Genomic DNA, 26,774 nt, shown 5'->3' with positions numbered 1-26,774 from the left:
TGAGGAGGGACTCAGCGAGCGCTGCTGTTCAGAGGCTGCCTCTCACTGGAAGGATGCAGACGGGGAAAGAAGAGATTCCACTACAGTTAATCAAGGAGCACTCTGCACGTGCCTATAAATGCGAAGGGGCAAATGAATTCAGTGTCACTGGGAGCAGCTCTTTAAGGGGAAGCAGTGATAATTCAAAGGTGGAATTGAAACAGCTGTAAATCTATTTCCTGACTCTGGCTTGACGGTCATTCGTGAAACACCGGACTGTTGCTATCAAAGTGTGGAGCAGGGAGACAGAGTCAGCGGAGTTGACTGCTTGAGCCAAATCCACAGTTATTGGATGGGATCAACATGAGCAGAATTATGGATGGATTTATGCCATTCTGTTGAGATATTTATACACTCATTTTTTGGGTTGCTCAGGTAAGGTAATCTTTTTTTCTTCTCTGAGTGAAACCTAATTTCTGTCGTTGTTAAGATGTTCAGGTTTTGTATCAGTCTTTGAAAAAAAAAGAATGGAAACTGTGAAATATGCATTCATAAAGAATAACTGGACTCTTTGACACAGCGTTGAGAAAATCTAAATACATTTGACCTTATTTTATGATACAGATTTTGCTTAAAATTGCACTGTCTGTTTAGCTAATTATCTATTTTATTCCAATTTAACATTTACAAAACCAATATCAATAAATAAAAAGACAGAAAAGACAACCCAGGACTACCAATGAGATTTTTTCTTACTTATGATTTGATAAAAGTTTTTTTAGGGCTTGTCATTGAAATATATAAATTAGATTAAAATGTAAAACCTAATAAATAAATCCTGATATGAATGAATTTCAGGGAAGTAATGTTTTTCCAAAAATATTTTTTCATTTTCCATTTTGATATGACCAGATGCATTCCTCCCAGTTGTTCTATATTTTCCTTTTTTTCTTATCTAAACAGCGTGGTGAGACATTACAAGCCTTTTGATTCCTATTACCACCACGTCACTGTCATATTACTGTGACAGATACAGAAAAGCCACGGCAGCCAGCTGCTTGCAAAATCTTATCTTTCTTTAAGTTTGATTTTGGTTTTGAGGCAGGAGCACAGCTCAGGAGTTGAAGGGAGTCAGCCTGTCAGGGGAAATCTCTGCTGCATGGGAAAAAGTCCCCAGGGATCACTCCACATTTGCAGTGTTGTGGCTCAGGGACAAGACAGGGCAAAGTAGGAAGATGAAATGGTGAAGAACTCATACTTATATAATCATGCTAATGATAAATTCTGATGACTAAAAATCTCCACTGAGGGGCGTTAAGGTCAAATTACCGACAAAAGTGCTTAAAAGAAAATTGAAATGTATTCATTTTTGCTCAAGACTCCAGAAGTGTGCATGCAGAGGGGATGGAGCAGAAGTGGTGGTGAGGGAGAGTGAGGTCAGAGGTTGAGACATAATGCATTATGGGTTGATTCCAGCTCTACTGGTCCTCAGCAGATGTGTCCTGTCATGTCCTGGCTGCTCTGCCTGTGCCTCTGGGTCAGTGTGACTGCCATCCAGCTGTGTCAGGCCACTTTCTACGACACCATCCAACAGCATCCTGGGACAAGGTCTGGGCGGACCACAATTCATATGATTGGTGAGTCTTTTTGTGCTTTCTTTCTTATTTGACATGACACATACAGCATAGAAATGTCTACAAAAAATACATTCTGAATCATCTCCATTTATTTCCATTGCCTCTTGAGTACTGCTACTGTATGCTGGGTTTGGCTGCTTAAGTGCTTAATTAGATTCCTAAGAGAAAATATTAGCCCACTTTATTTCAGTCTTTATTTCATTAATATATTAGTGATTAACAAATTATTTAGCAGGCAGATTGCACAGGGGCTGACTTTCATTAAGATTTGCACCACATAGCTTGAGAACTTCTACTGAAGATCACACAGATAAACAATGAATGCCTTTGCTTTTTCCTTCTTCAGCTATTACGGTTGATATTCATGCTACACTGCTCCCCCTCAATTTGATCTGTGCGATTGTGTTGACTGTGAAATTGCACTGAATGGAATATGAGTGAAGCATTGCGGTCGGACTTTTGTTTTCATCAGGCAGACGTGAGCCCTGGTTATGGTAAATAATTATGATCTCCGAATTCAACAGAGAAGAGGAAGCTCAATGCTGTCAGAACTTCAAAGGGAGAAGTAGCTGCATGAATGTGCAGGTCCTGAGTGTCTGTTATTTCCTCTATGCGCTGGTGCACCTCAAGCATATCAGCAAGAAGTCTTTTCAATAGTCTCAATATTGTGAGTCAGAAGACTTCCTGTTCCAACACCTCCATTTCATCACTCAGGTGTGTGCATGTGAATTGGAGACGTAGAAAAATATATAAAAGAAGAGGGAAAAAACACAGGCAAATGGATATCTTCTCATAGGTGGTCTCATATCAACAAAAGGAAATTGAATTAATATTTCAACTGTGCGTTCGGGTCCTTTTTTGGAGAAAAGAAACAATTTGAATCCTTCAGGTCCCCGTGTTACTAACAGGGTAAATGTCCTGTCATTCCATTTTTCCATAGACCTCACTTCCGCACAAATGAGATGCCAGTTTTATGAGAGGAGGATGGGATGCCTGTCTGGATTGATTCTGACACTCGAACATTTGTTCTGTGCTGTGTTGTGTGCCTGTTGGATTGGTGGGAGGATTGGGGTTGACGGGTCATGAATTGGTGGCAAGAAGGCCATTGGCTACAGACCACTGGGCCAATCATTAAAGGCAGCAAAATGCCACGAGTTCACGGTGACTGGTATTACCAGAGGAAATCAAGATTACAGAGGGTGAGAGATCAGTTGTGTCCTTGCCAATAGGAATTTAGATCTACCCGGACGTATATCAAATCATTCATGTGTAGTGGTTTTGGAATCAGCTAATTGTGACCTGCTCTTTATATCTCTTAAACATATTGAAACTGTTGAATGAATTATCGGCTGTTGTGTGAACAGGCATCTGAGAGATTTATTATCAGCACTGTGTCTCACACTCCAGATGTGTTTTCAATAATAATTTCTTTTTGACATTGTGGAAGCACCTGTTCTGTTCATCCACTGACATATTGGCAGCCTTATTGCAAAGAATGTGTGTCCAGAAGTCCATTAGCTAGATGACCCTTGACTAGGTGCCTGTGTGTGCTCAGTGAATCGAACAAGGTGGCCTGCTTTCCACCCTACAGCTCTACTTACAGATTGCTGCCTGCCACTCTCTCAGATATGCTTAGGGCTATTCTCCGCCTTCCTGGTACAGGCAGGGTTGCTCTCTGCGGTATGATTCATGAGGTGCTGTATTTATTTGGTGCAAAGAGCGTGAACAGTGCACAAAAGAGAACAGATTGTGTTTGTCTTGCATCCGTAAAGGCCTGGTCAGAGATGTTGCTTTTTATTTGGGGTTGTGTATTTCTTGACCCCGAACATATCCAGAGGAAACGAGAGGAATCGCAGATGGACAATTTTTTTTTCTGTCTAAAACTCTGACCTGGTAAACAAACAACCAAACAAAAAAATAACCCCCATAACTTGGCAATGATTTTAAAATGTAAGCTAAGATACTAAAAATACATTTAAAAAATCCTGTGCAGGTATGGCTATTTACACTTTTGCACCTCAGATGTTGTGTGATATTTGTTAAGGATCAAAATACATGCTTCAGTTCAGAGGGAACAAAGGTGTGTTGAATTTTTTGAGCAGCAGTCTACATTCAGGGGAAGAAATAGTGCCATTGGTGATGCAGTGCATCATGTGGAGGTGTTAGCAAAAACTACAACAAAACAGTAGATAGTGGCTGCCTGAGGTGGCCTTGCTCTCTCGTGAACTTACTCCCACCAACATTTGGCTCGGCAGGGTCAAACAGTTCATAACTGAAAGGTCACTGAATCTCAACGCCGTGCAGATAATCTCTTATCTTGTGGTTACTGTAAAACATTTGGCTGTGAGTGAACATGCATACACAGAGAAGATATGCAAAGCAGCAGAACTGGGGATACAAGCAGAAGGAGCTCACTTGCATGTTAAAATCTGCTCATATTTAAGTCACACATGCTACATGTTACACTCTTGCAAAGTTACCCTTCTTCCTCTTTAAGATGGCTCCTTCAAACATCGATGAAATTTCAGTGTTAAGCAGCTTAAATATCTTCTCTTCTAATATATGGAGTGAAACTATAGTTTCTCCTTTTTTTTCCTAGAGTGAAAATACCACATAAATCCCTCATGTCTCCCATTCTGCAGCTTTAGTGGGGACTAGAGGATCAGGACTTTTTTCTGTGTGCCTCAACAAAAGAAACCACTCGCTGGCAAAGCTCACAATGAAACAAACATGAAAAATGGATTTTCGGCTGTCACAAACAAAGGTTGTATCCACTATGCACTGTTTTAGACACTGACAATTTAATAGCCTTATATAAGGCATCCTGGAGGCACATTATTTTGACATACATCTTCCTCCTCCCCTCCCCTAGACCTCCTCTCAACCACGCTCTCACTAGTGTCATCGCTGCTCTGCTGCAGTGCCAATGGGAAGTGGCGTGCAGCCTCAGCCCGAGGCTTCGCCACATCTGGAGCTCGGCAAACTCACTTTGTCCTGATGCTGTTACACATGTTACTGTTATACTGAAAGACCATCGGCCACTCTGTGAAACACCAGAAACTTCTTCTACCGCCTGCTAAAAAGATTTCCCGCTTTAATGGCTCTGCTGAAAGCTGAGGCAAAGCTTGTTCAGCCATCATATTTTAGAAAGTATTCATGTAATTTCCTTGGTTAGCCCTGAAAGAAAAATATATTCTTAAGTAAATGAATCTGAGGACAATCAGTGGCCTAATTATTACTGTATGCTCACAGCTACAAATAGGTTTTACATATTCTAGTATTTCCCATTTATTTCCTCTTTTACCCTATGAATTATTCATAAGAGAGTACTCCTCTAAGCTTGTGGATATTTGTTTAAACAGCATGTTTAATTGAAGTCTTTCTGCCAATTCTGTGCCGGGCTATGGTTTGTGGTCACAACGCTTATATGCAAAATGAATTTCTGTGGCCCACAGCTTAATTAATTTGCCAGGCTTCTCTCTCTCTCTTTCTCTCTCATGACTTCACCGGCTATTTCTTATCGAAGCCAAATTTTCCCAAGTATTAATAACACAGGTGTTAATGGCTCACAAAGTTTATCCTCTTGATAAAGGCTGCAGTGTTAAATTTTCTCTTTCGGGCCTTTAGAGAACTGTAACAAATTAAAGTAGAAATTAAATGAACTTTTCAGAACATGATAGTAATGAATAATGACCTTATTTTAAAAACGTCTTTCAGTTTCTTTACAAAAACATTCTACATGCCATCTACATTTTAAGAACTTCTTGATGTATTTTAACACTGTGCATTATATGCCATGTTTATGTACATAACCTATTACAAATAGGCCACTGTAACAGCCTAATAGCACTCATTCATGAGTCAGAACAGTAATTGCAAATCTGTCACATCTTGAGGTCATTACATTGCTGGCAGCAGCCTGCTATTTTGCCGTGAACCTCATTATCTGAGAGGTAGCACTGTCAAAGTCATATCTCATTGATCATCAGACACGAATAAATATAATCCTCATCATCTGCGGTTACCTCAATGTCTTGCTTTTTTAGATCTGCTGCCATTAAAAACCTCCATCCCAACGTAAAAGTCTTTCATTCCCATCATCCTCTACTACATGTGACAGAAAAGTGACCTAAGTAAACTTATTCATCCTTATGTCTGCCTTAATTCATAATATCAGTGACCCAGAACGAGCCAAAACAAGAAAACACACTCTTGCATACCTCAAGACCCTCAAGGCACTCTAAAGTCTATTGGAGCATATACTGCATGTTTTAAGCAAAGTGGACATTATGTAAATATCCTTGAAGCCAAAGTATACCCTTTAAAATTTGATTTAAACATTTGAAGGCTATAGACTCCCTGATTCTAAGATTGATCACGGCGGGTTAAAATGGGAAAACAGCTGAGAATGAAAAGATGTATGATAAATGTGGTTTATGCTTTCTTTTTCCTTAAAAAAAAAGCATGTCTGTAGACGTAAATTGTGACTTGGAATACAAAATCCATCTGTAGTTTGTCTCTGTTTACCTACAACGATGCAGTTAATCAGAGAAGTCCGATGAAACGCAGCGTCCAGTCATATCAACAGATTCTCAATAAAGAGGTGCTTCGGTCTCATTTAGGCTGTCACTAAAGATGACTGTGTGTACCCTCGCTCAAGGAAGCCCCTTTACTGTGTTATGGTCACACCTCCAAACTGACAACAGGCAGCTGCGAATTTTTGATGTGTTTAAAAAAGTAACAGAAAATACAACTATTAGAAATGCATCGTCTATAATATAGTCTATACACTTTATAGCATTCTTCTGTCCTTCAGAGTGCACCCCACTTTGGGAACCACTGCTCTAAAGTCTGTGTTTAGTGATGTAAAACAGAGTTCACCTAACAATTCAGTTCAATCCATCACTAAGAAACAAAATGCCAAATGCTTATGGCTTAAACTCCTACTTGAAAGCTTGCATGTAAATAGTTTTTGCACTAAGCCAAAGAAGCTCCTGAGGAACAAACAGAATGCATTGTTACTCCTAAAATTAGTACATTTATGTTAGAACTTTGCGCACACGAACTGTGGCCCGTGGCCAGTTGCTTCTCTAAGACATTAGCGCTGCTTAGAAGGCCCACTGTTTAATAACTGCTTAGAATAGCAGAACACGTTTTCCCTCCGAATGACATTATTATTGGATTGTTTCAAACAAATTTGTCTCTGCTGGGTATAAGAAGCAGTGCATCCTCTTGGGGTCATCAGCTAGATTGTTAGACCCTGGATTTGTTTGTAGTTAGCAGCAATTTTCTAAATATGTTGCTATGACAGCTGGCATAGCTCAAGGATAGTTGACTCTGAAACCCCGAATCCTGATAAAAGTGCTCAGTTTGCTTTAATCCAGAAATAGTCCAAAACAAAACTCGGCTTTTACAGACATCGTCCTTTGTGTTGTGTGAAAACAGCAAACCGAATGAGTGTTTTTGCTAATAATAAACACGGTTCGGGAAAGTTATGGAGCAAGTTTATCTGTGTCTGAAAATAAATTAGTTGCTTCTTAAATGAGTTTATGCATACAATTAAAGTTTCACATCAATTAATGCATGATGATGATGTTGAGAGTAATTAGTATCAAAGTTTTATTACACTAAATTGTACATCTGCTTTAGACCACAGCATGATTTTACAAATGTTGGAATGGAGTTGTTTCGTGGTGCTGGGTGACTTACAAAGATAAAGAAATGCATTTATTAGAGGGAATAATAAACTTCACATGAATAATATTTAAATTGCTTGGAAACAAAAACAGCTTTAGATATTTTTCTCGTTTTTTCAGCTTTAGATATTTAAATAAGAAACTAAAAGAATAACTATCTGCTATCTCTAACCCTGGATACCCCAGAGTCACAGAATAGATAAGAGCTAGTGGCACCCTGGACACAAACATGCCCCCAGAACTCCCAAGGGCAAGACGCCCAAACTGAAAAAATAACATTACTGCATTTCATTTTGTATTCTATTTATATCTTGGTTTTCACTTTGTGCCTCTTCTTGTGTATGTTGGTTGTTGTTTTGCTCATTTTTGTGCTTCCTGTTAGTTGTTTAGCTTCTCTTTGTTTTCTTTTTCATATCTTGGTTTTGAATTTGCAGCTGTGAACCTGTATTCTCTGGAACCATTATTTTAATAACATGATAAGAGGAAAGCGAGTACCACTTTGCAGCCACATAGATGGGCTCTGTGTTGTTTTTAGCCAAAAATGTCGCCCCCTTTTAGAGGCCCGTAAGCCCACTGAGTTACAGGATAATAGACTACAGTAAATGTTTTACCAGGCACCGTGACAGCACTTCAAATTCCTCATTATTAATGACATGAAAAAATCAATTCAGCCTTTTTATCCTTTGTTCCTATGTCAGTGAATCAAAACAAGCCTTCACATTGGAAAGGATCCCACCATCACGGCACTTCACTGTAATTGCTGATGTCAGTGGTTGCACAAGTGTTCATGTGTGAGCACTCGTTCACTTTAATTCAACATTTTCCCCAGGAATCAAAAACTACCAGTGAATTAGTGATAGCTCCTGCCCCCAGAGTTTGTAAACATTATATCAGCAAGTTCAGACCTTCGTGTCTCTTGTGTGCTGAGGATTGCTTGGGCGAATGCACTCTCTGCCAATGTAAAATTCTACCCCGGTGACTAGTTTTCCAGCTTAGCCACATTGTGGGTGTGTAGATGTAGACCTTGTCACAAAGCCTGGTTTTTTTTTTTGTCTTTGCAAAGGATTTTGAGGTGTGGCAGACCTCATGCTCGTCTTGCTCCTTAGATGATTTTGTCACTTCACTGTTGGCCAGCTGCTGTGGAATTTGGATGCTGGGGATTTTATGATCGAGTTGAAAATAGTAATCTCGCTAAAACTGAGACTGCAGATTCAGAGTCTCTTTTAACTAACACCCCTGTGGTACCCAAACAGCATCGTGGTGAAGAAATATTACTTCTATTAATTCATGCTCTGTATTTGTAGTGTTAAAAATGGGACCTCATTTCCACATTTTTGATTTTTTCAATGAAGGAAATACTTCTTGCAGACTGGGAATTATGCTTGAGAGATCATTTCACATGGCATTGCCTTTGTGGTAGCCTATTTTAAATGCTTGGCAGGAATATGAAATTCATTATCATTACTTAGACCTCATTAAACTGAAAAGAAGCATCTCAACTTGCTAATTGGTTCCAAGGGGGAGGGTAGTATTAGGAATAAGCAAAGTAATTAATATTGGGTTTATCAGGCTCTCATGCAGATTTTATTTTATTTTTTTCCTGCTCCTAATATCTCCTTGGTGTGCTATAAGTCTTCTGGCATATTTACACCACAGATCCAATTACCTTTCCTGCAGAGACTGGATAATGCATGTGTGAAAATGGGGGACGAAAGTGGGGATATTATGTTTTTGTCAAATATAAAGAACATGACGGAGAGACTAAATGAGACATTTCAAGTCATGCATCACCAGAAGAAATTAAATTACAATAAAAAGACAGTGCTTTTTAAGGGTCTACATTAAAATCTGGTCCAGTATCGAGCAAATTAACAAGAACTTTATGAGGCAGTCAGTGAAGTGAATACATCTACAATGTCTAATTTAAAGCATGTTATGCATGCATTTAAAATGTTTCAATATACAAAACAAATGTCCTATATCATCCTTAATGGCAGGAAGATGTGTTTAAAATGTTGATCCTTTGGCACGGGCTGCAAAGATAATATCTGCCATATTTCTCCCCTTATCGGCACTCCTACATAATAATCGCCACTGTCTCTTGAGAGAACAGTCAGGAAAGGTCATTTAATCTTTGCATTACGCATGTTACACAGTTTACATGCTGCTACCACATCGGCACCCAGGGTGGATTGTCTGGTTGGCAGTGAGAGGGCCAGCAGTCACATCAGAGGCGAACAGCCGTTCTCTAAAGGCTCTCTGCTTTGGCTCTATCTCTCCTTCCTTTTCTTCTTGCTGAATGCAACTCTTTCATCTGAGCAAGCGATCTAAAAATATGAAATACCAGTTCTGGACATTTGCGAGTTAGAGAAAAAAAAAAAAGCTAGATAGAAGGACAGGAACAGCTTGACATTTAAAAATGAATGACATCACACTGACAGAAGACAAATTTTTACAATGCATTCTTTGCTATGCGCTCCTTTTCCGAGAACTCTGCAGTAATCGTGTGCAACAACAGCATAGCCTGTTTTATGTGTGTTTAATGGACATGAAAGCTGCTGTGTGATTGCTGTACTTTGCTGTCAAGCTCAACATGCCACACCATAAAAAACACATAACCACTGGCCTTTTTCATGTGTGGGACCAACTCACTGAAGAGTCAAAATAGCACGGAATATCCTTGATCAGGACCACGGTGTCGCCAGTGTCCCGGTCCCGTCTTGTATGTGACAACACGAGACGACAGACTTTGAGGCTCAGATGCAAATGAGAAACCCATTCTCCACTACTCACTGCTTCTTTTGTTACATGCAGTTTTCATGCATCTTAAAACAAAAGCACGCTCTGCACTGTGAGTAGTCATTTGGCATTTCAATAAAGTATCACCCATGTCTGGCCCACTGCACAAGACCAATCTAACGGCCTTCTTGCGTGACATGCTGTCAAAACCACCGGGCATATTTCATGAATATCTGTACTTTTATTTGTCATGGACAGTGCCTTTTCAGAGTAGAAAATGGCAGTGTTGATACCCCCTTTCTATCAAGCACATGCGCACACGTTTGTAAACTTACAACATGCAAGTGTTTTAAAGAAGAAAAAAAAGATCAACCTAAATATGCATTGATAGCAATTAATACCTAAAGCTGTTGACAAATTCTGTTAATTCTTTAAACATTTGCAATTCTCAAATTTACTCGAGCGTTGTTTGAAATCTCATTTACACTGCAACAACTCCTCTGCATTTTCTCCAGACTCAAAACAAATTTGTCTCGGAGTGTATCGAGCAATATGTCACTCACTTTCACCCCAGCATTTATGTCTAGAATAACAACAGTACTGCAGGGATTTCAGATGTTTTTGCAGAAGGCAGGGAAAAAAATAGACACTCAATTTGACACCATGCAGTCACATGTTTTGTGCCTCTCACTGTCTTCCATCTGCATTAATTTGACATTCTCTAATCTGGCGCTCCCATTTCCTGTCAGCAACAGAACTGCTGTACCCTGCTGGCTTGGATGTCTACAGAGAGCATGCACAGAGAAAGTGAAGCCTATTAAGGGTCACCTTGGATGCATTTCCCATTAATAGGTGACAGGCATGGTGCTCTAAAACGTGGACTTCTGTGGTTGGGAAATCAGGGCCCGCTGTCTCTGATAAATGACTTTTGAGCTACAAAATAATTAACCACAGGAACTACGGACTTTCCAGGGACTTCCATGTGACATGGACTCAGCTCTGAGCTTGTTTGGAGTTATTCAGATGTCACACAGTTATCAAGATATATTGTCACATGGCACTTGTGCACTGTGCAAGCATACACATTCAGAACAGGGTGTACACAGAGTGCCACCGGCTGCCAGTCAATGGAACCCAAAGCCCAGGAGAGAAACTGGTTATCTGCTAAATTGAGTCCCTTAGGCTTTCCATTTGGTTTGTATATGGAGTGTAACAGTGACTACTTTCAGTGCTTTCCTTTCGGTTATATTCACTGTTCATTAAATCGTGGTGTTCAGACTCCCTATATGAATTACACATATAACATTTTTCATGTATACACAGTTCTGAATGCCTGAAACAGATGGCAGAGGAGTGTTGTCATTCAGAGGGTATACTTGCTATCAGTGTCTCCAGAGACAACCCCACAGTCTGGGCTCATTACAGTAGACAGCGAGCCATTGCATACTTATTGCGTAGTGACATTTCTATTGAGATAAACTGACCATTTTCCTCTGCGCAATAGCTGTTTCATCACGTCTGAAGAACCATTTACTGGTCCCACATGAACCCTGCTCACATTCATTAGGCAGGCAGGACCGCAGATCCACAGAAATTCAGAATTGGTGCTACGCGTTCATGTCACGCATGATTTGACAGCATTTGCCTTCAACCAGGCTTGCTGTCCATAACTCATCGAATTTCGATGCAGTGTTGTTGGCTTCCAGTGTGACTCATTGTGCCGGAGAGCATTGACTGAACGACACTTGCTGTCCATTGAGCAGATGAGACACTGCGGATCCCAGGTGTTGTCATTTGTGTAGATAATAGCATTACATTTAAGTGTTTTGACAATTTTCCATGTGGTAAACTTGTTCTGCACAGAACCCTCTGTGAGGAGTTGTTTAGAGTGCTAGAGACATGTTTTGTTTTCTGCTTTTTGTGTTTCACAAAATCAGTATTAAATTGATTTTACATTAGCTATCAACACGCTGTTACATCTTGATTTGCAGACATAAAACAAGCTTTAGGTGCTTCGAAAATCATGGAGTTCAGATGAATCCAGAACGAATCGTCCTCAACCCTTTCTGCTTTCTCCTCTTTTATGAGTTTTTGGTAACATTTTTCTGACGTTGAGAACCTCTAAAGTTGGGTGAGACAGGAAAGTGTTGATAATGTTTTACTTCTGCTGCGTATGAGGATATTATAAGAACACATCAGATAGACCTATTGTATATTATTGCTGGCTATAGGGTATGCTATTCATTTTTGACCTTGGAAACCAGTATGTTGCTTTTGGGCGAAAAATACATAAATATTTCTTCCAACACTGCATCTACAATTCAGTTATTTTTCTACAAGCATTTCTGTATAGTACTTAAGGTAATGATCTCACCATTAGATCCATTTGTAGTTCTCCTGGACCCTTTGATCATATTTTATGGCTTGTAGATGTTAAACTAAATCTGAAAATGTATAAAGTCATAGGGAAGAAGCTCTAAAAGTGCTTTGAATATCAAGTAATAGACTGATAAAAGTGTAACACAAACACAACCAATAAAGCAGTAAGACAACAGAAGACAGGTCCTTTAGCTGCACTGAAGGCACAAAGTTGTACAGTATGACTAGTACTTTTAATATGAAATTTAAAAAAAAAAACAGCTGAGAAGAATTTAAAAGTTATTTCTGCTGATAAAACAGCTCTGATCTAATGTACTCTAAAGCTTAGCAGCGCTCTCATTTTTTAGGCATACAGCAGCTAATGAAAGATGTAAATTGATTTCTGGCAAATATAGGATCAAATTAGACTCTTAAAAGGATGAAAAAGTAAAATCTTAGCTTATGCTGCATAGATTTTGCTCTCTTGAGTAAATGTAGTTATTCTTAAATACAGTCCAGTATTAATGTAAACATTTATCTCATATGCTCGAAGAAAATTGGTGTGATTCCGTATGTTTTTTTAAAATTTCAATGCTTAATTTGGTAAATACTTCAGTATCATTGATGTCCTGTTCATCGTTAATCATTTACATTGTATCTGTAACTGTAGAATTAGAAAATGTCAAACACAATCAAAAGCATGTTCATTGTTCCAAGGATTTATTTCTCATAACAGATCAACAAAGGTCAGCATATGCAATAAATCACCATAAGAAACCAAACAACACCAGGAACAGACCTTCCCAGGCAACACTAGAGAAATCTTACCACAATATAGCAGAATTATTTTTTCCCCAGCTCTTCCAAGCCTGAAAATGAGTTGTGCCCTGTTGAGTGCAGGTTATACAGGTTTTCTGGCCCAGAGTAATGAAGAGGCAGGAGCAGGGAGCATGGCAGCAAAATCAGGGCAGCTCCAGTTGAGACCCTTTTTCTTTGTGACCTCTGACCTGATGAATGACAATTTCTGTGTGACCCTTGTTCCCTGTCAATCAAAATGTTTTTGTAGAGGCAATACAACCATGAACACGCACACACACTGGCAGACACACACACTGTCAAAAGCCATTTGTCATTTGGAAGACTGATAATAGGAGAAATGGAAATACAGAAAACAATTATACCCTTGCATGACTCCAGCCCTTACCTGAAGAGAGCATTCATATCCAGCCATGTTATCCTTCGTTTCCTTCTGCAATATTTATCATGCAATGATGGGGTCTTGGAGCATGCAGCGTGTTGTACTTGCAGGCTGAAACCACGGGTGAAGTTGAAGAGCGTTCATCAGTGTAAGCTTAGCTTTTGTTTAAAGGTACCCAGTACACCTGCCAGCTGGAAATACCACACTGATTTGCATTTTTATTCGATTTTAATGTATTCTTCGGAGGTGATGATTTCCAAAAATAGAGTATCCTTATTCTTTGCTGTGCTTGGTAGCAACAAGCAATGCAAGTTAATTCTGTTGAATAGTGTTTTTAATAGATCAAAGAAGAAATCTGGGGCTGTCTTATGCAATTAAGGAGATGCATTAAGAAGAACAAACCCCTGTGGGCTGTTGTTTTCAAATGATGCCCCACTGCTTCCACTGGTACATCACGATTAACGTTGTGCAGACATGCCCTTTTGTTGAGTGCATCAGGCAGCAGGCAATATTCGCTCAGACTGGCTACAGAATTTGGATATTTTTCAGTTAAACCAAAGGCTGTTTATGTTTTCTGAAATATACAACCTGGAGTTATGATAACCCAAAGAAGCTCAACAGACTTGGCAAGAAGCGAGAAAATGACAAACTTTTTTAATTCTATCCTTCCCATGGTCTGAAATTTGACTATTCATTTTGTCCCTTAATGGGAAGCTATTTGTGGTTATTAATAAACACAACTAGCTTCTGCTACTGCAAGAGCAGATTCACAACCAGGGGATTGTAAATATGCTGAATATCAACCCGGGAGAAATACTGAATCCTGAATCAATTTCAAATAAGTTTATACCAATCTGACTTTTTGAAGCTTTACACACTTAGAAAAGATAACGATGACTCTTAATGCAATGAGGTAAAAATTAGAGAATCACAGTGAGAAGTTCAGTGATCTACTTTTACCCAGTAGGTCACCTGGGTCCGTGTTGGTTAATCCCCCCGGAACTTAGATGATGACTCACAAGATTTATCTTATTCCTTTTTTTTTTTAAATTTAAGCTGCCTTATGAATGAATTTGGTTTCCACTTAAATACTGAATCCCTACAATCACATTTTTCTTCCTTTATTTAGAAGTGATCCAAAATTATCATGCGACCTCTTCATATTTCAGTTTCAGAGCTCAGTGTGAGCACCACGTCGCCCCGATTTGGCGTTTTAAGGTATTATAATGCAATTAAATATAGGAAAAGGAATTTTAAAGTTAGAGGGCAATAGTGATCAATAGTTTGAGAATGTGCACACGTGCTGACAATAGGTAGTGCTTTGCTGTACTGTGAGTAGAGTGGTAACCATATTTATTACACAGATTTATTTTACTCTTAAAAAAGTACCAGGGTAGATATATTTCTTAGCATTTTGTTCCCTTTATGACCGCATGAGAGGAAGACAGGAAATATAGACAGGAAATGCCAGAAGAAAGAAGGGTTTATGGCTGCAACAACAGTCAGATGGTAGTCAAACTGTAGAATGAACCATGTCCTCATTGTTTGCTTTAATTAGTGAGAAAAGATATCCCTTCACCAGTTCAGTGTACCATTTGAGCCTAGAACAAGCAAATATTTGTTATTTTCTCTTGATAAACAAATGAAACAGTTGGTTGAGTGTTACTTAATTGTATGCTGGGTTTTTTTTTAACAACAACTTAGTAAATATTCAATCACTGATTATATGCAATAGCAAAAGTTTCAAAGAAAGGCGAAGAAAGGTCTTTGAATCATCTCACAACTAACACAACCCCATCTTTTTTGATTGCTTTATGGTTAGTTTCACTAGTTTCATTGCAGTGATTTGTCCGATGACCAAACAACATCGGGTTTTCTGCTAAGATGGTGTCCAAGGCTTCGAAGAAACTACTAGGAATCAAGAGGACCTCACTAACCAAAATATTCAAATGCAGTGAAGCAATATATGCAAATCTAGCCATGACACATTTCACAAACCCACAGCTCATTGTCAAACATTACTTCAAATCACTTTGCTGGCAGTGTACCAGATACTTTCCCCCTCTCACTGCTCTTTCTCTCTGCAACCTCCTTGATCTTGTGTCATGTTGACGGGTGTAATTGTCAGATGGTCCTTTGCTGCACAGCTCTCATATGTTGGAGAGTCTGAGCACAGTGGGTGGGAGAGGCCAGAGGCCGAGGTGGGTCATGTCCGTTTCGTCCAGTTCTAACATCCCTCAGGGCAAAGCCAGTAGTTTGGCGATAATTGCATGGTGGATGCAGTGTTCATATTCATGATAACCCTGAAGCAGGCCTCTCCTCCTGCTAATAGATGTCTTTTTTCTGCCCGCTCTCACACATCTCTTCATCGTCATTTCACATTCGCCAAGCTGCAGGGGCTTCGCTTGTTCAAAGACTGTAAAGCACAGGAATGATTATTCTGGTTTACGGCAAACTTCTGTGATGTTTTACTGTTATTTTGCTGCATAAAAACAAACAATTCATGAATATGGACATTGTAGATTAAACACAAGATACATCATTTTCAAGTACCTTAAGGGACATTTTTAAAGCATTCAAAATCATGAGCAGAAACATAAATATGACAGTTGTTGGAAACCCGGTTCAGATATTTTGCTCAACAAAAAGTGCCAATACTACAATGTTACCACAGTTATAAGGAAAATAAGCGGGCTCAATTATGACACAGAACAATATGACCATATATATATATATATATATATATATATATATATAGAGAGAGAGAGAGAGATAGATAGATAGATAGATAGATAGATAGATAGATAGATGAGCATTTTATATATCTAAGCTAAAATCATAGTTATCTGAAATATAACAAGGGGTCCGACCCAGACACCGCTCTTTTAATAAAGAGTCACGTGGAAGCAAGCTTGGCCAATCCAAAGCATTTTATAAGCTTATCATATGTGGTTATATGTACTATCTAAAGCATAACTAAAGATGTAATAAATTCACTGTAAATCTGATATTATTAATATCGTGATATTTGGGAAAAAGCTATTCCATTCAGAAAGCTAAATAGCATCTTTAGAAAACCTGTTTTGTCAATAACTATGTTTAAAATGACCTTCATTAGGTTTAAAATGGGTCTGCTTTCACAGGAGAAACTGCTCCCCAAAATACTTCATGCTTGAAAACACAGCTGTTGATTAAAAACCTAATAATTGTCTCTTTGATTAATCAAGCCACAATCATCAGTTAAATGTAGGTGAGCAGAAATATTTCCTTCCAAACAGCAAGATTAGTGTAAACTACTCAAGTAACCTCATAATTATTAACACGGAGCTCAACTAAATTAGTAACTTTCCAGCAGTGAATCCACAAATGTCCACAAATGAGTTAAGTGTTTAGAACGCAAATGCAGCTCAACTTAATGGCTAAATGTAGCCCTTTTTTTTCTTTCTTTCTTATCAGAAGGGGGCACATGTGAGGTAATTGCTGCTCACAGATGCTGTAATAAGAATCGTATTGAGGAGCGGTCACAGACGGTCAAGTGTTCCTGTCTGCCAGGGAAGGTAGCTGGAACCACTAGAAACAGGCCTTCATGTGTTGACGGTGAGTATTTTTATAACCAAAGAAGAAGAAAAAATATCAGGTTAATCTACAATATCGGCTTTACTAATTCTGTCCTATGATTGCATGGTATTTATTCTGTGTGTGACTGCTTTGAAAGAATAGGATGCTTCCCCCTTGGAATTCTACCAAGCATGTTCTGTTTTACATACAAAATATGTTTTATAAAGATACAGAGATTTGTGCAAATCTCTCAAAAGGCTGAAGTCACCCGTGCAATGCTTTGTCCCAAATAAGATTAACATTACCTGTGATAATGCCACATACAAATTGTGTTGCTGACAGACAGCAGAAGGTTTCTGCAGGGGTAAGCTTTACTCCGACACAAGACGGTCAAATACATCTGCCAAATGTAGCGCACCTCAGGGAAGAGTGCAGAAATAAAAAATAGAATAAGGCAAAGAGACACAGACAAAATAGGCGTTGATTAAATATGCACCTTGTGGATATTTCATGAAGGTTTTACACATGCTTTGACAAATGTCTCCTACACAAGCTCAATGCTTTGTAAGAAATGAATTTGGTGTCGGGGTCTGACACAACTAAAACACATATTGGCTTTAGGAAACCTCTCACCTGCAGCTTTTATCTTAAACCCTTTTGCAAATATTACTGCAATATCTGAGCAGACTGAGGGATATTTGAGTGCTCTCCATGTCAGCTCTGACACATTCTTTTCCTCTGTCACACATTGCAAACCATTTACTGTCTACTTACCCTGTATTTAAGGCAATTTTCTCTTCTGATGGCAGGGATATGGTGTGCATTAAAGTCAAGTCCCAGTCACACCTACCAATCCCTACACTCAATGAAAAGCCTGAGTTCCAGCCTCTGTATTAATGTATAACTGCATCTAATAAAGAGGCCACATTTTAAAGGATATACAATGTAAAGCAATAGTTTTTCACCAAAACGGTTTGTCCAAAGCATATAGAGCTATCAAATACAGCCACATTACTTACCGATAGCTTTGACGTAACATATAGATAATTAGAATTAGACAACTTCACCTTAAATCTCCTAACCACCAAAGCTGTGCTTTCAGGCTTTTTCAGTTTGGGGCTTTTTACTTGCCTACTATGTTATTTCTCTTGTCTTTGTTGCCTGTAGCATCCATAGTAATTGGGAAGTGGTGGTGTGAGATGGAGCCTTGCCTGGAGGGGGAGGAATGTAAGACGCTCCCTGACAACTCAGGCTGGATGTGTTATGCGGGGAACAAGATCAAAACCACAAGGGTAAGATAACCTCTCTTGACCGCAGGATTCGTGATATTATAGCAGAAATGTGGAAGAAAAGTGTAGCATTCAGTGACTCTGTCTGTGGCATCAGCAAAACATTGAACTTTGCAGGATTCCTTTTCAGTGCAAATTGACTTGTTAACAACTGAGTCTAACCTCTTAATTCCTTCCTTATTTTTCTTGTCAGAACACTCAGCCATACACAACATCAACATATTAGCATTTTGCGGAAGGGATGCAAGTGAAGACCTCAGGTGCAGAGGATAATTTGCAGGTCAGCTTACTGGGAAACTGGATTACTAATTAATTTCTCCCAACTGTTCCAACTTCTGAACTGAGCAAAGAGCAAAACACAGACTTTATGCTCTCTTCTGTGCTATTAACTCTTAGCTTATAGCCCTCTAAATGTGTCTTTCTTTCTCATTTCAGCACTGTCGTAGGACCAATTAACGCAAGAGACAATGAACCTATTGTTGCTTGAAGAAATGCAGACACTTCTCAAATTAAAGTGTAAAAAGATGTAGAATACATAAAACACATTCTGCTCAAGGCTCCTGCTCAAAGCTGCCTGCAGGAAACTTCATCATAACCTTGTAATGAATACATTTTCCCCATTTTTTTTCCAACTCTGAGACAGAACGAGACTGTCTGTGCATTTGGATTAATATCTGGAGAGAATCTGACGTCCCTCCATAGACATCAGTAAGACAGATGTGTACTACGAAGCACCAAACAGGAGAGGAATATATCAAAGGACATGGGATGAGCAAGTGCAGAAGCTGACAGCCCTCAGGATTTTCTTTACTCCTTTTAATATTAGAGGAAAAACATTGTACATAATTTGTTTGTCCTTCATTGTGTACATGAACTATTTATGGTGGTGGTGAACCTTCCCCCCTTCTATCCCACAAAAGAGCCAAAGTCTGATGAGTTCATGGATAATATGTTAGGATGAAACAAATGCATTATGAGGAAGATGTTTTACAAATACTGCTTGTGTGTCTTGATACATTTTGCCATTTGTTTGTGTGGTACGTGTATGCCTTTGATAACCTCTTAAATTGCTTTACCAATTAAATTTGGTGACATGTCAGCTACCCTAAAACCTGTTGATTCACCAAAACATGTGAAACCAGTTAAACCATTTCCAAAACTTGAAATGCCTTATTTGTGTTGGATGATTCAAATGGTAATACTGTACATATGAAGCCATCTATTGATATGTGCTGAAGTTTCATTAAAGTCAGTGTTCCTGTTACTCATGCGAGTGCATCTTTGCCACTCAGTAAAACATGAACACAAAGCCCCCCAAAAATAATATTTTAGATTCAGTGCACCTCACACTTCCTGAGGAAATGATCACTTCTGTACTGTTATGTGCATCGCAAATAAAAATCCACAAGTCGACTGAGAAATCGCAGGGGGGGAAAAATGACACTTAGAACTCGCCTCCCCTTGTTTTCTCTGATATCAAAGCAATGTAGTTACAGCTGTGTGCACATTCTTTGGTCAGCTTTAAAAAGAAACTCCTAATAGCCCATTGAGCTCTAGCTGTAACCCACACACTGACTTATATAAAAGGATGGATGTAACCCACAGGTTGGAAAAGTGAAGCCAATAGGGCATTTGCTCTTATAGCCAGCAGGGGGCAGCTCCTCCAACTGCAAAAAAAAGAAACAAAAATAAATCGTGCTTGTGTATAAGGCTAGAAGAAATGAGTCTGGGAGAAATTAACTGCATTTCCAATTTAATTTATGGCCTCAGTAACCGCTTAGCTGATGGGTTTATGGCCTCTATCACTAGTTTCTGTCTTATTTAATATAGTGTGATGTAATTTCGTAAACTGCACACAAACGTAAAGTAAAGCAGGGTGTCGTTTAGGGAATGGAAAGACGTAAGCACACTTCAGTTGCTTCTCTTCTGAGTGGAAAAAAGCTAATTAGACAATAAGCATAATGCTTATCTCAAGTCTTTAAACTTTAAACTTCTGAGCGATAATCACAACACCTACATCCATCTTTTATATACAGTCTCTGAGCCTACAGTGTAACTAACTCTACAGCAACATTATACTTCTATATTCTCCAAAGTGCAATTCAAACACTAGTCTTGAGGTTCATTTGTTTCAAACTCGCTTGCGCATTTGTGGATTTAAAAATTCAGGTTTTGCTTTCTTTTAATAAGTTTCCAGATTGCTATGTTTTTAGATGTCAAATGATTTTAAGTTTTTTTGGTTACAACAACAGAAGTTTTTTAATTCTAATAAAATGTATGTTAGATTGTGTTAGCATATGGACAGGCATTGACAAAGACACATCGGGAGTCACGGTGACCTTTCAGGGACACTGACATTCTTTTCAGTGTTTAGTTTTTTGGAGGTGCTGCTTAGCAGAGGGTCTTACTTTTGAATAAAGACAGGTTAGTTTTCATTTCTTTTTAAAGTTAAGCAGCATGTCCTGTGTTGCTATTTGGGATTATCATGATCCCTATTTGCTTGGTAGGTCCTCCTCCCACAGCCCATGAATATTTTAGTTATTTAAGCTTTATGGATATCTAAAAGAATAAGCATATTTTCCAAAATCTAATATTATTTCTTTAATCACAATTGCTTTTTCTGAGAATGTGGTATTCAACCCTTCACAGAAGCCTCTTTCAGCTCAATACACAGGTCATTAATTGGAGTCACTCTTGCTCCCTGTACAGGCAAGACAATCGCGCATGAATAAATGGCAAACAGGCATTGCTCCCCTGTATTTACAACATTTTGATGCAGCACTCAGTGGGACACTGGCCATTGCTTTCACAGCCTCGCTCCCTCAGGAATTACTCCAGGAGGAACTCGTGGCTGCTGTCGCTGTGCAGTGTGTCATCCATCTTCAGGAAAAATTGTTTTTTCCTGGACCTTCCACTTGTTTCATTATTTTCTGCTTTCCACTGATATTCAGCTCTCTTGAAAAGCACAGCTTGTGCGCTCATTAGAATGCTCTGGATCACTCATCTATTAGATAAAAATATTAATATATAGATGTTTTATTTGACTTTTAAGCTCAAGAATGATTTCATCTGAACCTTAAATAAGATAAAACACACAATATCATTTCATGTAGCACTGAACAAAAATCACTCCCATGAGTTACATAAAATCCTTATCCCGTTTGAGGCCTTAGCCCCTTATAAATTACTTAAAACAATTCTTTATATTTTGCCCTTTAGACAGGGGAGGTCACAATATCAAAGGTATTTTTATAATATTTCACAGACATCTACTTTCTGTCTAGAAAAGATCAAGTTTGCCCAGGTACAAAACACTGAAAGGTAGCTGAATGCACCACAGTAGTGACCACTGCAATCTATGGAATATTAATTTATTTGGGATTTCTTTTACCCGGTGCCTGAAGGTATTTGTAAATATCCTTAAACAAAATACAGCTTCCAATGTTAACAGTAAAAATTAATTCTTTGACTTTCTAAGTAGTCAAATTTACAAACCAAAACTAAACGTTAAAACGTTTTAAAAGACTTATGCAAGAATGCAGTATAAAATTAGGTTGAATACAAGCTAGCCAGGAAGGGAGACAACAGTTTGACTCTCAATGAAAAACATGGAGAGGTTGTTTGCATAGCAACTACACTCAGCCATAGTGGTTGCTACATGTTGTGATTTTGACAAGAATTTGCACTCATTGCCATACAAAGCAGAGATTTGATTCAGTGAAGACCTTTATACAAAGAATGTGTTTTTTAAAGGGACAGCATTTTACTGTAAATCCAGGTGTGGCTGTATTAAGAGAGACATCTCTTTTTTTCCTGCTGTCCTTGCACATGTTAATTTTTGGCTCAGTCTGCACTGAACCTCATGCAGCATAATCACAGATGCCAAATTACAGCACAATGTCCATCATTTATTGTACTGAAATTACAACATGCAGCAGGGCCAGCAGTGATTGCTATACATGGCTCTATGAATTCATGAACATATTATTTAGGTCTTTCTTTTATTTCCCCCAGGCTGCCAGACTTTTAACTAGCATTTGAAATAATGTTGCATGTCCAAAATGGGATTGCTAAACGGGCATAAAGTGTGGAGGATGTCAGCAGCCTCCTTTTTTCTGTCTGTCTGTGGAGTGGCTCTCTGGGCTAAAGCTGTAGGCCCTGATGTCTCACATCATGCAGCAGAACAGTGAGAAATAAGACACAAGTGATGGTGATGTGCCCTGACTTCTTTTTATGACGCACCAGGGACATCCTGGGATTTAGAGCTCCCATGGGTTTGTTCTAAAGACACATTTCATTCAAAACACTCAGAGAGTCTAGTCATGTTCCACTGTCTGCACTGGGAAGTCACTTTTTCTGTTTACATGAATATCAAGGTGCAACTTTGAACAACTGGGAATGATGATAGGCTTTTAAATTTGTAATAATTCCTATCAAGACAACCCCCACGCACCAATAATTATCTGATTGTGTGAAGATCAGTGCAGGGCTTGCCTGTTAATTAATACTAGAAAAACCAACTGCAGCTCTTGTTGCACTCAGTAAATATACGAGAAACTGCGGGGCATGGAGTGCATACTGTGGAAAAAAGCATTTAACAAAGTGAAAGTTATTAACTCGTTTTTGCAGTGGTTTTCTGTGGCATCGAGCAATCGCCGAGATTACCCAGTCTAATCACATCCTGTAACCGTGGAACTGTCTCCACTTCCCCTGCAGGACTCTAGGATTTCAAAGTCAAGGTAACGCGGACCAAACTGGATTCTAATTAAAGTTGACATCAGGTGCCTCATGCTCCTTCCCCCCTCCTCCTCAGGCTTTCATCTAAATGATTCATGCCGAGAATACCAGGCCTTTCAAGCCGTTAGGTCCTCACAAAGGAATAACAACTTGATCACACAAAGAAAACATAGACAGATTTACAATGACACTGGCACAGTGTCTGTTCCACTAGCTTATATCAAGTTATATCAAACCAATGCAGAGGCACTCGGCTGACATTTTACATTTTTGCAGGGATGACTTTTTTAAAGTATTCATGCTGGCAAACAAGAGGAAATTAAATCAGAGGCGTAAAAATGTTTTTCCAGCAGAATCACGTTGTGTTGTGGTGACAACATGCGACAGAATGCTCGGTTTCCAGGTGTGCTTATGTGAGTAGGGTGCAACCTGCTACATGACTGTCTGGAAATGAACGTGACAAGTGTTGGCCATATGTTGCACGCTGGAACACCGTCATTATGGCAGAGGATCAGTTCTAGCAATTCAGTGTCACTCTGGGTAGAGCAGCAGCTAAATGGCTAAAAGAAACATAAAATTGAATCCTTCTCTAAAATTGCAGAGGATACAGGTAGGCTAAATAATTGCTCAATAGAGAGATGAATAGTTGGAGCCCCCACCCCCCCCCCCCCCCCACTCACACACCCTTATAAGTGGGAAGAGGATTTATCTCTGTGAGAGAAAACCTGCCTTGAATTAAAGATGAGCTTCCCTTGCCTTTTGTCAGGCTATTGTGAACACCACAGCATATAGTACACAATAACTACAGGTATGCAAAAATAGGTTTAGTATAATGGTTTAGCTTTGTGGGGAAGCTGAACAGACTTACCATGACTTGGAACTGCCTGCAGGCTGAGTAAGAGTGTTGTGTGCTCTTATTATTTATGTTGGATTTGGGCTGGTGGTTTAGTTTCTAATGTCTGAGCCTTGAAAATGAAAACTGTTGTGCCTTTGGGAGATATTGGAAAGACTTCTCATGTTAACAGTGAAATGAGTTAGAATCCCCCATTCACAGTGTTGGTCCTCAAACTGATATATATATATATTTTTTTTTTTATTCAGGAATAATAGTGCGCTCATATCTGCGTATCTGAAGATTTCTGTGTTTTGCATGTTTCAAAGCAGACAGTGACATAATGTGACCGTCATCCGTTGAGACAAAGGACGTGAAATGAGCAGCGACCAACTCGTCTCCGATCCTTCTCCCTGACTGCGGTGTCTTGCTGTGGGTTATTTTCCTCCCCAGCACCCTGGCCTCACCCTTATTCTTGACTTTAATGGAGAGTGACAGTAAATCACAATTACCCATACAAAACACTTTAAAAATAGTTTTGAAAATTAGGCTGTCGTGATATGAAAGCTGAACACATGGTCCTTGCTCAAGTGTGTTTTCAGTGGGGACATCATATGTCGACAGTTCAGACAGGGGATAAAGGCGCTCATTACACAGTTACACTTTTGTCCTTGTTTGCCCCTAAAATGACGATAAGATGCAAGTAAAGGGAAAAAACCTTCATTTTCTGACTCAAGCAAATATACAATGACACTATGTTTTGTTCTCTTATTATTCTAATTGTGTCTCTAAAAGAACACTTTAGACATTTTAGAAATGTGACGGCCCGCCGCTTTGGCCAGGGCCTGCTACGTGGCCCTGCCCGTCCCTCTCTGTTGCCTTGCAGGTTCCTGGTAGGCTGAGTTAATTAGAGCAACCGGGAGCACCTGCTCAGTCTCCTTGGAGCATTTAAGCAGTTGCTTACTCTCTTCCTTCACTCAGCACCATGTTATTTGTTTGCTTGGCATCAGGCTTGTTACTTTAGGTTTACGCTACACATTGACATTCACTTTACACTGAAACACTGCTGACACACTGACAACACTGACTAACACATCTTATAAAGTTAATAATGGTTTTTGCTTTGTCTGGTTAATAAATTGGTAAACCATGATTAAAGCACTGTTTCTCACATTTATGTAAAGAGCTGGACTATGACAGAAATACACTTATTTGCTTTCTTAGATATCAACCTTAATAAGTGTATTAGTGGAAGTAGTATTTAAGTATTACATTTTTCTATTACTTAAATATCTATTATCTAGTATCTAATAAATACTTAAATAAATACTAGAAAAAGCCATTGTTAGGTAAGAAAGACAACCATTTACAGCAGTGGTCAATTTAGACCACTATTTGTTCTTACCAGCATATTCCGATAGTCGAAAGGTTTTAGACCCACATTAAGTTATTTGGTGTTCCTTAATTGGACTTAGTGTGAACTCTTGTCCATCCCTCTGTCTTAGACCTGTGATAAACTGTTGGCCTGTCAATGGTGTACCCTGCGAGTCACCCTGGGACAGCCAGGATAAACTTTTACTCCCTGTCACCCTGAACTGGATAAGGAGTTAAGGAGATGGAAAGATTTTTGAGAAACAAAATTTGACTGGCAACTTGTAATTGAGTGAAGTCTTATTATCACTTGGGTTCAAGCAATGACAAAGTGAAATCCAGTAGATGATTTTTCCACCTTCCTTCTCAGAAATAAAACCTGTAAATAAGAAAGTTATACCCCCGACACAGTGCATCAGCATCACCAGTGTAATTCTCTATTCTCACTATGGGTGCATAACAGTCTATACTGCAGCATGCAGCCAAGAGGCATAAAGGCCTATACATCACACACAGCTGATAACATTAATTGTGTCCAATTAATGTTTGTTCATTAAAGTGTAATTGTTCAGCTGTCTGTTTTAATTAAGCACAAATATAATCTCTTTTGGAGATAGTATGTCTGCATAACGACACAGCAAATAGATGGAAGCTTCGAGCTGTGACCAGACTACATTGAGACCATTGCTTTAAGTCGCCTTTACTGTATAGCTGTCTCTTATTAAAGAAGGCTAATTCAGTTTACACACACACAAACACACACACTCTGCAGTTATACACAGAGAATGAGAAGTGTGTTTACATTTTTTATTATAACTGTCAACTCTAGATGAGGTGAAAGTTGTTAAAGGGGAATAGAACAGTGTTTCCATTATGTTTTTCATGAGCCCCAGGACAGTTTATTTTCTATTAGTGAACATGAACTACTGTCCCCAACAGACAGCCACAAGAGAAGAAATGTTCCCCGTCACATATCATCCGGAAACTCCCATCATATAAGCTGTCAGAAACGTGTTATTTGTGAGTCTGGTTTGAATTGTGAGAATCAAGTGTAAAGAAATGTTCGAGCTTTCTCTTACTCCTTTGGAATAACATCTCAAAAGTGAGGTTACTTTTCCCCCTCATCTTGTGGATCTTTAATCCTCTCATCTGTTATAATTTTCTGATTATTTGCCTCAGCTTTTAAAGCATTTATTTCGTGTGTGCAGCTACTCCCATCTAAGAGTGTAGATCCTATAACACCCGCCTTAATTAACTCATTTGGCTGCTTTCATTTTTATTTTGGGGGGGATGTGATTCTTGTTTTGATGGCAGGTGCCGAGAGAGCTTCGACTTAATTTGTGAAAAAGCATAGCGATAAAGTGACTGACTTTACTTTAC

At 39.0% G+C, this 26,774-nt stretch overlaps 1 protein-coding gene across 2 annotated transcripts; it reads left to right on the top strand.

Annotated features, from left to right (window-relative positions):
- On the top strand, positions 1 to 25,210 carry LOC120719252 (chemokine-like protein TAFA-1). 2 transcript variants are annotated; one of them, XM_040008326.1, is made up of 6 exons: positions 1 to 414; positions 1,475 to 1,616; positions 17,064 to 17,204; positions 18,333 to 18,457; positions 18,648 to 18,734; positions 18,890 to 25,210. In XM_040008326.1, the coding sequence occupies exons 2-5, from the start codon at positions 1,475 to 1,477 to the stop codon at positions 18,678 to 18,680; spliced, it is 441 nt and encodes a 146-aa protein (XP_039864260.1). In that variant the 5' UTR covers positions 1 to 414; the 3' UTR covers positions 18,681 to 18,734; positions 18,890 to 25,210. The 2 variants fall into 2 exon arrangements, with proteins under 2 accessions (XP_039864260.1, XP_039864259.1); XM_040008325.1 differs by having other exon boundaries at positions 1,456 to 1,616.
- Positions 25,211 to 26,774: the final 1,564 nt, after the last annotated feature.

The sequence above is a fragment of the Simochromis diagramma genome, unplaced genomic scaffold (assembly GCF_900408965.1).
Source record: "Simochromis diagramma unplaced genomic scaffold, fSimDia1.1 OVJJ01000545.1, whole genome shotgun sequence".
Lineage (NCBI taxonomy): Eukaryota > Metazoa > Chordata > Actinopteri > Cichliformes > Cichlidae > Simochromis > Simochromis diagramma.
The sequence above is the reverse complement of the archived record's forward strand: the minus strand, read 5'-3'. Positions and strand labels throughout refer to the sequence as shown.

Coding starts and splice junctions, on each gene's coding strand:
- LOC120719252 (XM_040008325.1), top strand. CDS start 359: ATGGATTTATGCCATTCTGTTGAGATATTTATACACTCATTTTTTGGG. Junction 415..1,455: donor TCATTTTTTGGGTTGCTCAG/GTAAGGTAATCT, acceptor GGTTGATTCCAG/CTCTACTGGTCCTCAGCAGA. Junction 18,458..18,647: donor ACAAGATCAAAACCACAAGG/GTAAGATAACCT, acceptor TTTTCTTGTCAG/AACACTCAGCCATACACAAC.